This window comes from Eufriesea mexicana, unplaced genomic scaffold (genome assembly GCF_001483705.2).
Source record: "Eufriesea mexicana isolate 0111107269 unplaced genomic scaffold, ASM148370v2 scaffold2340, whole genome shotgun sequence".
Taxonomy (NCBI): domain Eukaryota; kingdom Metazoa; phylum Arthropoda; class Insecta; order Hymenoptera; family Apidae; genus Eufriesea; species Eufriesea mexicana.
Genome location: NW_016910419.1, coordinates 260216 through 271938, shown reverse-complemented (window position 1 = coordinate 271938; position 11723 = coordinate 260216). Strand labels below are relative to the sequence as shown.

Below are 11723 nucleotides of genomic sequence, written 5' to 3'. Positions count from 1 at the left end.
TTTTGTTTATAGGATTTCTAGTTATATTATCGTTTGTATAAGATGTAAAGCTTTATTATCGATTTGAGAAAATGGAACTAACTTCATTCTATTCAATTGTTTATTGCTTCAGTGCCTTGAGCTAGTGAAATTACTATTTAGATGACAATTTTGTTAATACAATATTCATTCATTAAGGGAAAAGCTACAGTTTTACTAGCAAGTATAGATTTTATACAATTATAGAAAATTGTCGGATTTTCGTTCTAGACATGGTATTAACGAAGGAATATCGTATATGCATGCCTCTTACTACGGAAGAGGTAATTCATCCCACTTAAGTTTTTTATATTATCGTAGCTATAATTTTCGATAAATATGTCCTCTATAAATAACTCTTATAAGATTTTATTTACAATTTTATATTGTAATTGCCAAACATGTCAATTAATATCTTTCCGTAATTTTGATTAAAGTACAGTTGTAATCTTGATGTAATTGGCTTATGAAGGATTTTAATTTTTAATACTATTTTTTTGTAGTATCGCATAGGACAGCTTTATATGATTGCTAGACATAGTCATGAACAATCTGATAATGATGAAGGTGTTGAAGTGGTTAAAAATGTAGGATGTGAGCATCCAGAGCATGGAAAAGGTCAATACACAGAGAAAAGAATTCATTTATCTAGGTAATTATCTTGTTACCTCTTATTGCTCTAAATTTAGGCTCTTGTAAAAATTGATATTTGAAATTTTTTGTATTATATTTCAGTAAATTACCATATTGGATTCAGTCAGTCATTCCAAGAATATTCTATGTTACAGAAAAGGCATGGAATTATTATCCTTTTACTATAACAGGTATATTAGAGTATGGTTAATATGTTATTTAATAGAATCCATAAATATTAAGTCTCATTTATCAATATCTAATTTTTTTTTTCATGTTGTTTATGGCCTATCAAGAATATACTGTAAGTATTAATATCTTAATTTTATTTAAAATTTCTTGTTACATAAAGCTCTATTTTTCAGTGTTCATTTATTCCAAAATTTCATATCTCAATAAGAACACGATATGAAGATAACAATGGATCCACAAGAAATGTATGTAAAGGGGTATATATTTTATATTAATAGAATCAATTCTGTTGCTTATATTGTGATTAAAACAGTGTTTAGGTTTATCTCCTGCTGAGTTGATAAGTCGTGAGGTCGATTTTGTGGACATTGCATATGATGAACTTTCAGCAAAGCATTATAAGGAAGAAGAGGTATTGTTATTGTTAGTTTTAATTTTTGTGGTAAGAATGTTAGTATTTACAAGTATTTTTACTGTAGGATCCAAAATTTTTCCAATCTCAACGAACTGGTCGTGGACCATTGGTAGAAGGATGGAAAGACACCACAAAACCTATAATGTGTTCTTACAAATTAGTCCATGCTTCCTTTGAAGTTTGGGGTATGCAAACTCGAGTAGAAGATTTCATTCATAGGGTAATTATACTTATGGAAATCCTTACTACTTGAACTATAAAATGTATAAATAAAATTATTGAGTGGTACTATTATATTTGTAGTGTATAAGAGATATTTTATTATTGGGTCATCGTCAAGCATTTGCATGGATCGATGAATGGTATGACATGACACTGGAAGATGTTCGACAATATGAACAGAAGATGCAAGCTGAAACTAATGAAAAAGTACGGCTCAGGAATCAAAACAACGAAAAACCGTTAACACCAACCACACCAACTTCTTCAATGCCATCTTCGCCATTACCCAAATCTCCTACACAGTCCAATCGGTCATGGTTCTCTTGGTCATAGCTATAGTATTAGAGATATTAGATTAGCTGATAGCCTATCTAAGGAACGTCATGAAAATTGTGCAAATAAACATCGACATTTTCGATTCTATGTGTATATATATGTGTGTATGTACATTATAAGGTACCTGTAACAGGATTTGTAAATCAGAGTTCCTGCTTTACTTTTCTTACTTACATTATTTTTATAGATCATTTCTGTGCAAGATTATCAGACAAGATTATCAGAATAATATCAAACGTTTATGTAATGTTGAATATTTTTATAGTTTATTCATTTCATGTTAATTGGTTTGAGACTAGTTGAAGCAGTATTTTACAGCAATATATACTATATTTTTTACAATTATCGTTTTGGTAGATGTTTCGAACATTGCTTGATTAATTATGTTTTTTAGTATATTAATCACACGCAAAATTGTTTTAGTAAGATAAGAAAGAAAAAATTAGATGCCGTATATTTCAAACAATTATAAATGTCATAAGACTATTAGCAAGACTTCGACCTAGTTAGAGAAGACATCATTATTTATGCAAAATGTGATGTTTGTTGATATTATATACACTGGCTTAAACTGTATCAATATATTGTAAAACCAATGCTCGCATTTATCGTAAGAATTGTTAGATATATTAGTAAGTTATTATAGCTGCACTAAGGACGTATATATATATATATTCTATTTCTCACTGCAATTATGAATTCTCACGACTGATTTGTGTTCTTTTTTGATTTGTTACTGATACTTGTATTATATGTAGCTATAGAAATTTTTGTTATTAGAAAGCAAATTGTACATACAGAATTATCACTGTTAAAATATAAGTTTTAATTTCTACAGTCATAATTTAAACAAAAGTATTGAAAATACTTATTTTTAATAATTGCGGTAATATTAACATTTTTTGTCTTTTAATTTAATTATTTGTTGTCCAAAATTTTCTTGGGACCAAGAAACACCTTAAATGAAAACAAAATAAAACAAGAAGAATAGGAGATGCGCACAAAAATTCACATATAGTTTATTTATAATTTCTAAATAGAAGTAAATTTCAATTGCAAATATACACACTTGCACTGTGTCACGGAAAAAGATCTTTGATCTCATTCTTAAAATCTCTCATTGCTTAATTTTCATCGTTCATTGGACATATAAAATTGAAATCTGTTTGGAAAGATGTATACTGTAGAGTATTTAGTTATTTCTTTATGTATACGTATTTAAATAAACGTTTCAAGCTGTTCTCATAAGAACCATAATCTTATTGTTTAATTTATAAATTTTTAACCAGTCAATCAATCTAACATCAAATTCCTGATCCAATAACAATTACGATTTAATTTATTTATTGTTTTAATCTTCGTTAGTGATTTTCATATTATACAAATTATAAGCAATCATTAATATATTAATTAATAATAAAGCTATTATTAGTAAAGATAAATTATTAAAATTAATATTAAATATGGTTTACGTATAATAACAACTATATATTCTTTTATGGTATTGTACTTAACAAAGGATAACAAGAAAAATATCTTAAATATGCAGCAAAATATGATACATAGTTCGAATCCTGTTAATAAATAAACTCAATACACCCCTAATGTACTCTGTTGATACAGTGTTAATTCCTCCTATCGGAAGCTTAGAAAAGTAATAGGAACACAGAATAGCGAGGAGATCATCGAAGAGCTCGTCGCATGACAGACAAGGACACAGAGCGGTTAGTAATAGATAGAAGGGCTCCGAGAGTGAAAGATTAATAAATTACTCAATTTCCGTAATTAATTTACAAACTTTTATAATCTTACTGTAAAGCTGAAACTTTGAGCAACATTCTTGTGTAATTTTCGTACATAATTTGTTACGAATTAGTTAATTATTAATTATTGTTTGATGGCGTCCATGATTTCGTAACGACAATCATTACGATCTTCCGTGAAAATATGTAATACAAAACGAAACTAGAAGCAAAATGAGATCAAAAGTTATATGAGAAGATTCGCAAGAACATCGGCTTTCTAACGAGTGCATAAAGTTTCATAAATTAATTGCGTAAAAGATAGTAATTAATGAAAAACCATTACTATGTCCGGCAAAAATTCAAACACTCCGTAGAATAATCATTAATAATTAATTAATTAGGAACAAATTTATATCGAAAAGTATATTGGAAAATTCTTGAAGGATATACCTTTACGATGCAATTATAAAAGTCCATAAATTAATCACAGATATTGAGTAATTAGTGAATTTTCCACTGCCGATTTGATTTATTAAATTATATTCGGAGCACATAACCAGAGTTAGTAAACTGATATCAGAGCCATCTATGTTCTCGTTGCGGAACTCGAACTTCGAGTGTAGAATCACAAATGGCTCTGATGTCGCTCGAATAGTTTACTAACTCTGGTTATGTGTACCTAATATATTTTAATATATTTTAATAAATCAAATCATAAAGTTTTCTACATTCTTCGATAAATTCAGCCCAAACAGCGGTTTTAATTAGACAATCAGCATTCACATCTTTATATGACAGACGACAAATATGCAAAGGTACGCCTTTACAACGCACTTGTAAAATTTCATAAATTAATTACAGAAATTGAGTGATTTGTTAATTTTTCTCCAAGTGAACAGGAGAGTGCATGGAAAATGAGAAAAAACTGCAAACAAACATTGGAAGCATTGTTGCGCCCATGCAGGTGTGCCTGCATCACGAAAAGAATGTAAGTATTTGTATTAACATAACCTTTAGTTATAATTAAATAGTGTAAGTTAGAAAAGACAATATTCTGTTGAAATAAACAGATATGTGCAACAATAGAAAAATATTGGACTCATGGAATATCATCAGCGTAGATGCCAAGAATTATACTTTATAGCGAGAAAAAATTGAAGCAGCAATATAAATATGTAAAGTATGGTATGTCTATTGCATTCTAGGTCGGTTAACCATATGACAAACAAGATAGAAATCTTTGATGGTCAAATGAAGATTCAAAAAATGGAGATGGCTTAGGAAGACCAAAAGAAATGAAATTAATTTAGGTGATGTCCTCTTATAACAACTAAGTATAGAAAATACACTGAGATTGAGGGGTATGTTGTATTTCTGATCTAAATAAATATTAATATCTATGGTCAAAATCAGTGATCATCGCTAATGTGTTAAGTTCCAATAAAAGGAGTAAAAAGTGGAAACGCATATTATGCGAAACCAAAAAACAGAAAAGAGGCAGCTTATGTATCAAGAGAGAAACATGTGTGACATTGACTTGCAAATATGAGGATCATTGAAGAGATGGAGAATGAACAATTGATAATAGTAATGAAAGGTAAAGTTAAATTGAATATAGAGTGTAAATGTTGCATTAAGGCAAACATGTTTAATAATATCTATAGGGACTTGGAAACTATAAAAGAAGCAATTATAACGGTGTTGTGGCATATCATGGACTTCATTGGGCCAATAGAGACAATGTCAAAAGGAGGTAAAGCGTATGATTATTCGAGAAAAGAACCATTTGGTTGACTGATTTATAAATAACTAAAGATTCAATATGAAATATAATTGACGAAGGATTTTTTCTATTATAGGAGACTTACAAACATGAGTAATATTTATATGCAAGAGCCAGCCACTAAGGGTAAAGTAATAAGTATCATTTTATAATATTTCAGTGCATTGTATATCTGTTTTTAAAAATTTAACCGATATACAATATTTACTTTCTAAATTTCTATATTAATTTATTAAATAATTTCTAATTTGAATTACAATAACAAATAATAAATTTTAATAAATTTGATTTTAAAGGTATTTTAAATTAATCAATCTAATATATTTGTTATAACTAGGTTGGAATGAAAACAACTGTTGGTGATGTTGATTTAGAATTATGGGCAAAAGAAACTCCAAAGGCATGTAGAAATTTCATACAATGATGCGTGGAAGGTTATTGGGATGACACTTTATTTGATAGAATTATCAAAGGATTCATAACACAAGATGGTGATCCCACAGGTACAGGAGAAGGTGGTAAAATATATGGAGAACCATTTAAAGTGAGACTATATTTAAAAATTAAATGAATTCCTTTCTTATTCAAAAATAGTTATTGGATATATGTGTTTTAGGACGACTTTCATACAAGATTACGTTTTTGTCGACGAGATTTAATTGCTATGGCTAATGCTGGAAAAGATGACAGTAGTTCCCAATTCTTCCTTACTCTTAGTTCTACACCAGATTTGCAGAATATACATACAATCTTTGGTAAGGTTACTGGAGAAACTATATATAACATGCTTAAACTTGAAAAAGCACCTGTAGATGTGGTAAATTTAATGTTTGTAACAAAATGTGTCAAAGAATGGTATAAATATTATATTTCCTCTTTTTTGTAGAATGATAAACTACTGTATCCTCCAAGATTGTAAAAATTTATAATATTGAACAATCCATTTTCTAATATTATACCAAGAATAATAGTACAGGAAGGTGAAGAAGTAAAGGACAGTTAAAAAACTAAAACAGCAGCAGTAAAGTAAAAAGCATATATGTTTGGAGAATTTAGCCCTGATAGTATTGTTCTTTGCAATGAAAAATTTTGTTACAGAGATTTCAATCTTCTATCATTTGGTGAAAAAGCAGAAAAAGATGAAGAAGAATCTGTGATATTAAATAAAAAGTTTAGTGGTAAGGGCAAATCAGATCATGACCACTTAACTGATCCAAAATAAAGCTCACAACCAGCTGTTGAACCACCTGGACCTCCAAATAAGAAAAGGAAGAAAGTCTGTAATAGCGATTGGGAAAGTGATGATGAAGTAAAAACTTAAGAAGAATTAGAAGTTATAAATAAAGAGAAAGAGTTAGTTTATTGTTTACATTATAATTATGTTATAGAAGGTAGAATTTTTCATTGACTGTCTTATATTTATATTATCCAAGTAATGAAGGAAAGGATAAAAAATAAATTGAGAGATATAAAAAAAGAAACGAAGAATTATGTTGTTAATAATTAACGTGTATATGTGAAACTTCCAAAGTGAATAAACGGTACATAAATATATAACCATCGTAGTTTCATTTTCTTTTTACCAAGAGCAAAATCACTCGCTTTCATCTGTGAAATAATGTTCGTCTATAATTAATTCAACAACTTTTGTAATTGCATCGTGAAGACACAGCCTCAGCGAGCCTTCTAATATAAGTCTGGATATGAATTCATTGTTATTTAATTCATTATTGGTGATTATTGCATAGAGTGCTTGAACCATTGCCGGAGATAGTAATGGTTTGTCTTTCCATTAGTATAATGGAATAGCTAATAATTTCAGTTCATAAATTAATTATAGAAATTTGGAATTTTTCGCAACAGAAATATATCTATATTTGCATCATTGACGTTATTAAATATAAGAGGCATCGTTTGATATTTTACATCGGTACTTTATCACATAGCTATTTCAAAGATGCAACATTTTCCCGCTACCAAAATACCTAGCACATCCGGCAGCAGCCAACTTCCAGTTGATGGCAAGCGGGCATAACATTAACATCGTGCAATATTCTCCCGCGTCAAAATAAAACATTAAATCTCAGAACGTTTCGTGAAGTAGTGATATCGCTGATTGACGTCTTAATTACTTTATGAAGTTCAGGATTACTAACTGTGAACATTTCTACGGTGGTAATATACTACATGTGAAAAAAAGTTATATTACATAGTGTAAATTGTATAACGATACACGTGGGAAACAAAGTGGTGTGAGTGCCGTATCCTATGATACTACCGCATTGTCCGTTATTATCGGCTATAGAAGATTCTAGATTTCGACAGTTCGTTGGAATATTTGATCAACATTACTCTGAATAGACAGCTTTTTAATAGTTTTTTCAATTTTTCTTTGATCTTGACATTCCATTGCAACATAGTTATGTATTATCTCTTTTACATTCTAAATTTTAATTTTAGATTAGAATATTTCATAACTAATGCATAGAATAGGCTGCTCTCGAACCAGTAGGGCAATTATATTACAATTGAAGGTGCATATATGTACCAAAGTAACAGAAAAGCAGGTGCCTGTGAAATCGCTCTACACAGTATACTTTATTCGCCTATATTTCTGAAATTAGGCTTCTCGGTTAGATGTTTTCGGTATAACAGCGTAGAGTAATTTTTCCCTTAACGGAATCGGGTATTTCTTTTCGGTTTCGTGTGTGCGTCTTTCTAAAATAGTGCCGAATGTGTCAGTAGCTGACAGATCGTGTGACGCAATTTACTTTCTTGGCTTATATCTTTTGAATTAGGCTTTTTGAATCGGATTTTTCCACTGATTCGCGTAGAGTGATTCTTTCCTTAACGGGATTGGATATTTTTTTTCGGTTTCGATTGTGCGTTTTTCTAAAATAGTGCCGAATGTGTCAGTGGCTGTCAGATCGTACGACGCAATTTACTTTTTTGGCTTCTATCTTTTGAATTAGGCTTTTTGAATAGGATTTTTCCACCGATTCGCGTAGAGTGATTTATTCCTTAACGGGATTGGATATTTTTTTTCGGTTTCGTGTGTGCGTCTTTTTAAAATAGTGCCGAATGTGTCAGTAGCTGACAGATCGTGTGACGCAATTTACTTTTTTGGCTTATATCTTTTGAATTAGGCTTTTTGAATCGGATTTTTCCACTGATTCGCGTAGAGTGATTCTTTCCTTAACGGGATTGGATATTTTTTTTCGGTTTCGATTGTGCGTTTGTCTAAAGTAGTGCCGAATGTGTCAGTGGCTGTCAGATCGTGCGACGCAATTTACTTTTTTGGCTTCTATCTTTTCAATTAGGCTTTTTGAATCGGATTTTTCCACTGATTCGCGTAGAGTGATTTATTCCTTAACGGGATTGGATATTTTTTTTCGGTTTCGATTGTGCGTTTTTGAAAAATAGTGCCGGATGTGTTAGTGGGTGACAGGTCGTGCTGCGCAATTTACTTTTTTGGCTTCTATCTTCAAAATTAGGCTTTTGAGTCCGGTTTTTTTTATTTATCTGTGTAGAGCGAATTCTTCCTTAACGGGATTGGATACTTTTTTTGCGTTTCGAGCATGCGTTTTCGAATAATAGTGTCGGATGTGTTAGTGGGTGACAGGTCGTGCTGCGCAGTTTACTTTTTTGGTTTCTATTTTCAAAATTAGGCTTTTGAGTCCGGTTTTTTTTTATTTATCTGTGTAGAGCGAATTATTCTTTAACGGGATTGGATATTTTTTTTGCGTTTTGAGAGTGCGTTATCAAAATATAGTGATGGAAGTGCAAGTGTTTTTCAAATCGTGCTTGGCAATGTTCTTTTTTCGTTAATATTTCCGAGATTATGCTTTTGGATTAGGTTTGTTTGATATAGCAGCGTAGAGTAGATTCAAGACGTTATTCTGTTGAAATAAACAGACACGTACAACCGTAGGAAAATGTTGGACTCATCCAATGTCAGCAGCGTAGAGCCATTAGATGCCAAGAATTATATGTTATAGCTAGAAAAAATAGAAGCAGTAATGCAAATATGTAAGTTATGACATGTGTATTGAATTCTGTTGGTAAGCCATATGATATAAGATAGAAATCTTTGATGGTCAAATAAAGATTCAGAAATTGGTGACAGCTTGAGGCAGACAAAAAGGAATAAAATGAATTTAGGTGATACAGTGAGATTGAACTAGATCTAGAGAATACAGTGAGATTGAAAGGTATGTTGCAGTCCTGATCCAAATAAATATTAATATCAGTGGTCAAAGTCAATGATCATTGCCAAAGTGTTAAATTTCAGAATGATGGAGCTGAGCTATATAAAGAAAAGAGAGAGGTTCGAATGAAACCATTGAAAAGAGGGATTGCACATTATGCATACATGAGGATCATTGAAGAGATGGAGCATGGACACTTAGTAATAGTTATAAAAGTTAAAGTTGAATACAGTGTGTAAATATTGCTTTAAGACACAAATGTGTAGAAATATCTATTGGAACTTGGATACTATAAAAGCAGCAGGATTAATGGAACTGTGTCATGTGGAACTGTTTGGGCCAATAAAGCGAACATTAAAAGGAGGTACAAGGTACATTTTACCTGCTGATAATTATTCGAGAATAGAACTATTTGGTTGACTGATTTGTAAATGACTAAAGATTTAATATGAAATATTATTGACAAAGGATTTTTTTTATTATAGGGGACTTACAAACATGAGTAATATTTATATGCAACAGTCAGCCACTAAGGGTAAAGTAATAAGTATTATTTAATAATATTTCAATGGATTGTATATCTATTTTTAAAAATTTAACCGATATGCAATATTTATTTTCTAAATTTCTATATTAATATATTAAATAATTTCTCATTTGAATTACATTAATAAATAATAAATTTTAATAAATTTGATTTTTAGAGCACTTTACATTAATAAAACTAATATATTTGTTATAACTAGATTATAATGAAAACAACTGTTGGTGATGTTGAGTTAGAATTATGGGCAAAAGAAACTCTAAAGGCATATAGAAATTTCATACAATTATCTATGGAAGGTTATTAGGACGACACTATATTTCATACAGTTTATCTTCGCTAATAATACTTTCATTATTAATTAATTTGTGCGTTTTTTGAAAAATTCACAATTTTCGAAAGAATAGAGATTCGTTTTCAGGAAAGTGAACTCTATAAGGATTACTCAATGGACATTACACATTAAAATCTACTGTTAAAATTAAACTGTGTTATTTAACACAAAACAAAAAGTTGAAATATGTTCTAAATATAAAGAGGTAGACATCAATCAAGTATTTTCGTAGAAAAGTTTTGGAAATTTTGGAAAATTCGAAAAACAGAGTTAATCATTTTAGTCCGTGGATAACTTAATTAATAATAAAAACGAACGAATCTGCCAGGCGTGATAATTCATATGCTTATGCTCTCGATGATCGAATTGGCAAAAATGTTGAGTGCTGCTGTATAAGTCTATAATTTAGATCCTCCCTATATTCTGAAACTTCAAGTCTCTCAGTCCAAAACTTCCATTTTGATAATTTTTCTTTTTAAATACCTCCTACTTTAGATAAAACTCTCTGTAGGAACTTTTCTCGCGAGATACGCCCTTTCTTAACCAGTTCTTTTCTTTAATTACCCAGTTTCATTAGTTACTGTCTCTTTTCGCTATTCCTCATTCCATAATAGCCACCAAGATATTACTGCCAGTAAATACGTGATTATTCCTCACGCTTTTCTCTAATTTATCTTCCCCTTGGAAATCGCTCTCAAGTCCTCGTTTCATTTAAAAATTGCATAATATCTCTGTGCATTATGGTTAATAATCACTCTTCCTTTGAGAAAAAATTCTCTTCAAAGATACAGCGATATTTTCGTCTTTAAATCTCGATAACAACCATGTGCATTAAATTTAGTAGCTTCTGATCATTTAAACAGCTATAATTAATTCTACAGAGGCTGAAAGGATTTTCTTGTTATGATTATGCAAACATAGAAAGCGGTTAAAAGCGTGATCATGCGGTAAGAAGAAGCTGCTAGCTCGCTTTTTATCGAAAAGAAGGAAGACTTCCTCATCCATCACGTGGCTATGGTGGATCACGTGTCCCATAGGCCGCGTGAGGTCGACACTGACACGTGGAGAGCCCAACCGGAGAATGTATTTTGGAATTAATGGAAATTCACTTGATCGACGCTGTCCACCCTACTATTTGAATTAATTAACGATCCCTCGCCCCTTGCCCCTCGCGTTTCGTAATCGACAATCTGTTTAATTAATACAAGCATCGGACCTGTCTTCTTTTCGCCCTCGCATTTGCGTAACTGGAATTACGGCTGGGATGAGTTTCACTTGTTACTTCAGTGGAAA

General features: G+C 30.8%; 1 protein-coding gene across 1 annotated transcript; it reads left to right on the top strand.

Moving 5' to 3' along the window:
- The first annotated feature begins 130 nt into the window (after positions 1-130).
- On the top strand, positions 131-1884 carry rdgBbeta (cytoplasmic phosphatidylinositol transfer protein 1). The gene is made up of 8 exons (XM_017903502.1): positions 131-302; positions 522-670; positions 754-842; positions 948-955; positions 1017-1088; positions 1157-1255; positions 1323-1478; positions 1562-1884. Exons 1-8 carry the CDS (start codon positions 252-254, stop codon positions 1811-1813), a joined length of 876 nt encoding a protein of 291 aa, XP_017758991.1. The 5' UTR covers positions 131-251; the 3' UTR covers positions 1814-1884.
- The last annotated feature ends 9839 nt before the right edge of the window (positions 1885-11723 follow it).

Bases quoted from the DNA above. Each gene is read 5' to 3' on its own strand.
- rdgBbeta (XM_017903502.1), top strand. From the start codon at position 252: ATGGTATTAACGAAGGAATATCGTATATGCATGCCTCTTACTACGGAA. The intron at 303-521 runs GTAATTCATCCC...ATTTTTTTGTAG, and splicing joins TGCCTCTTACTACGGAAGAG to TATCGCATAGGACAGCTTTA. The intron at 1,479-1,561 runs GTAATTATACTT...TTATATTTGTAG, and splicing joins TAGAAGATTTCATTCATAGG to TGTATAAGAGATATTTTATT.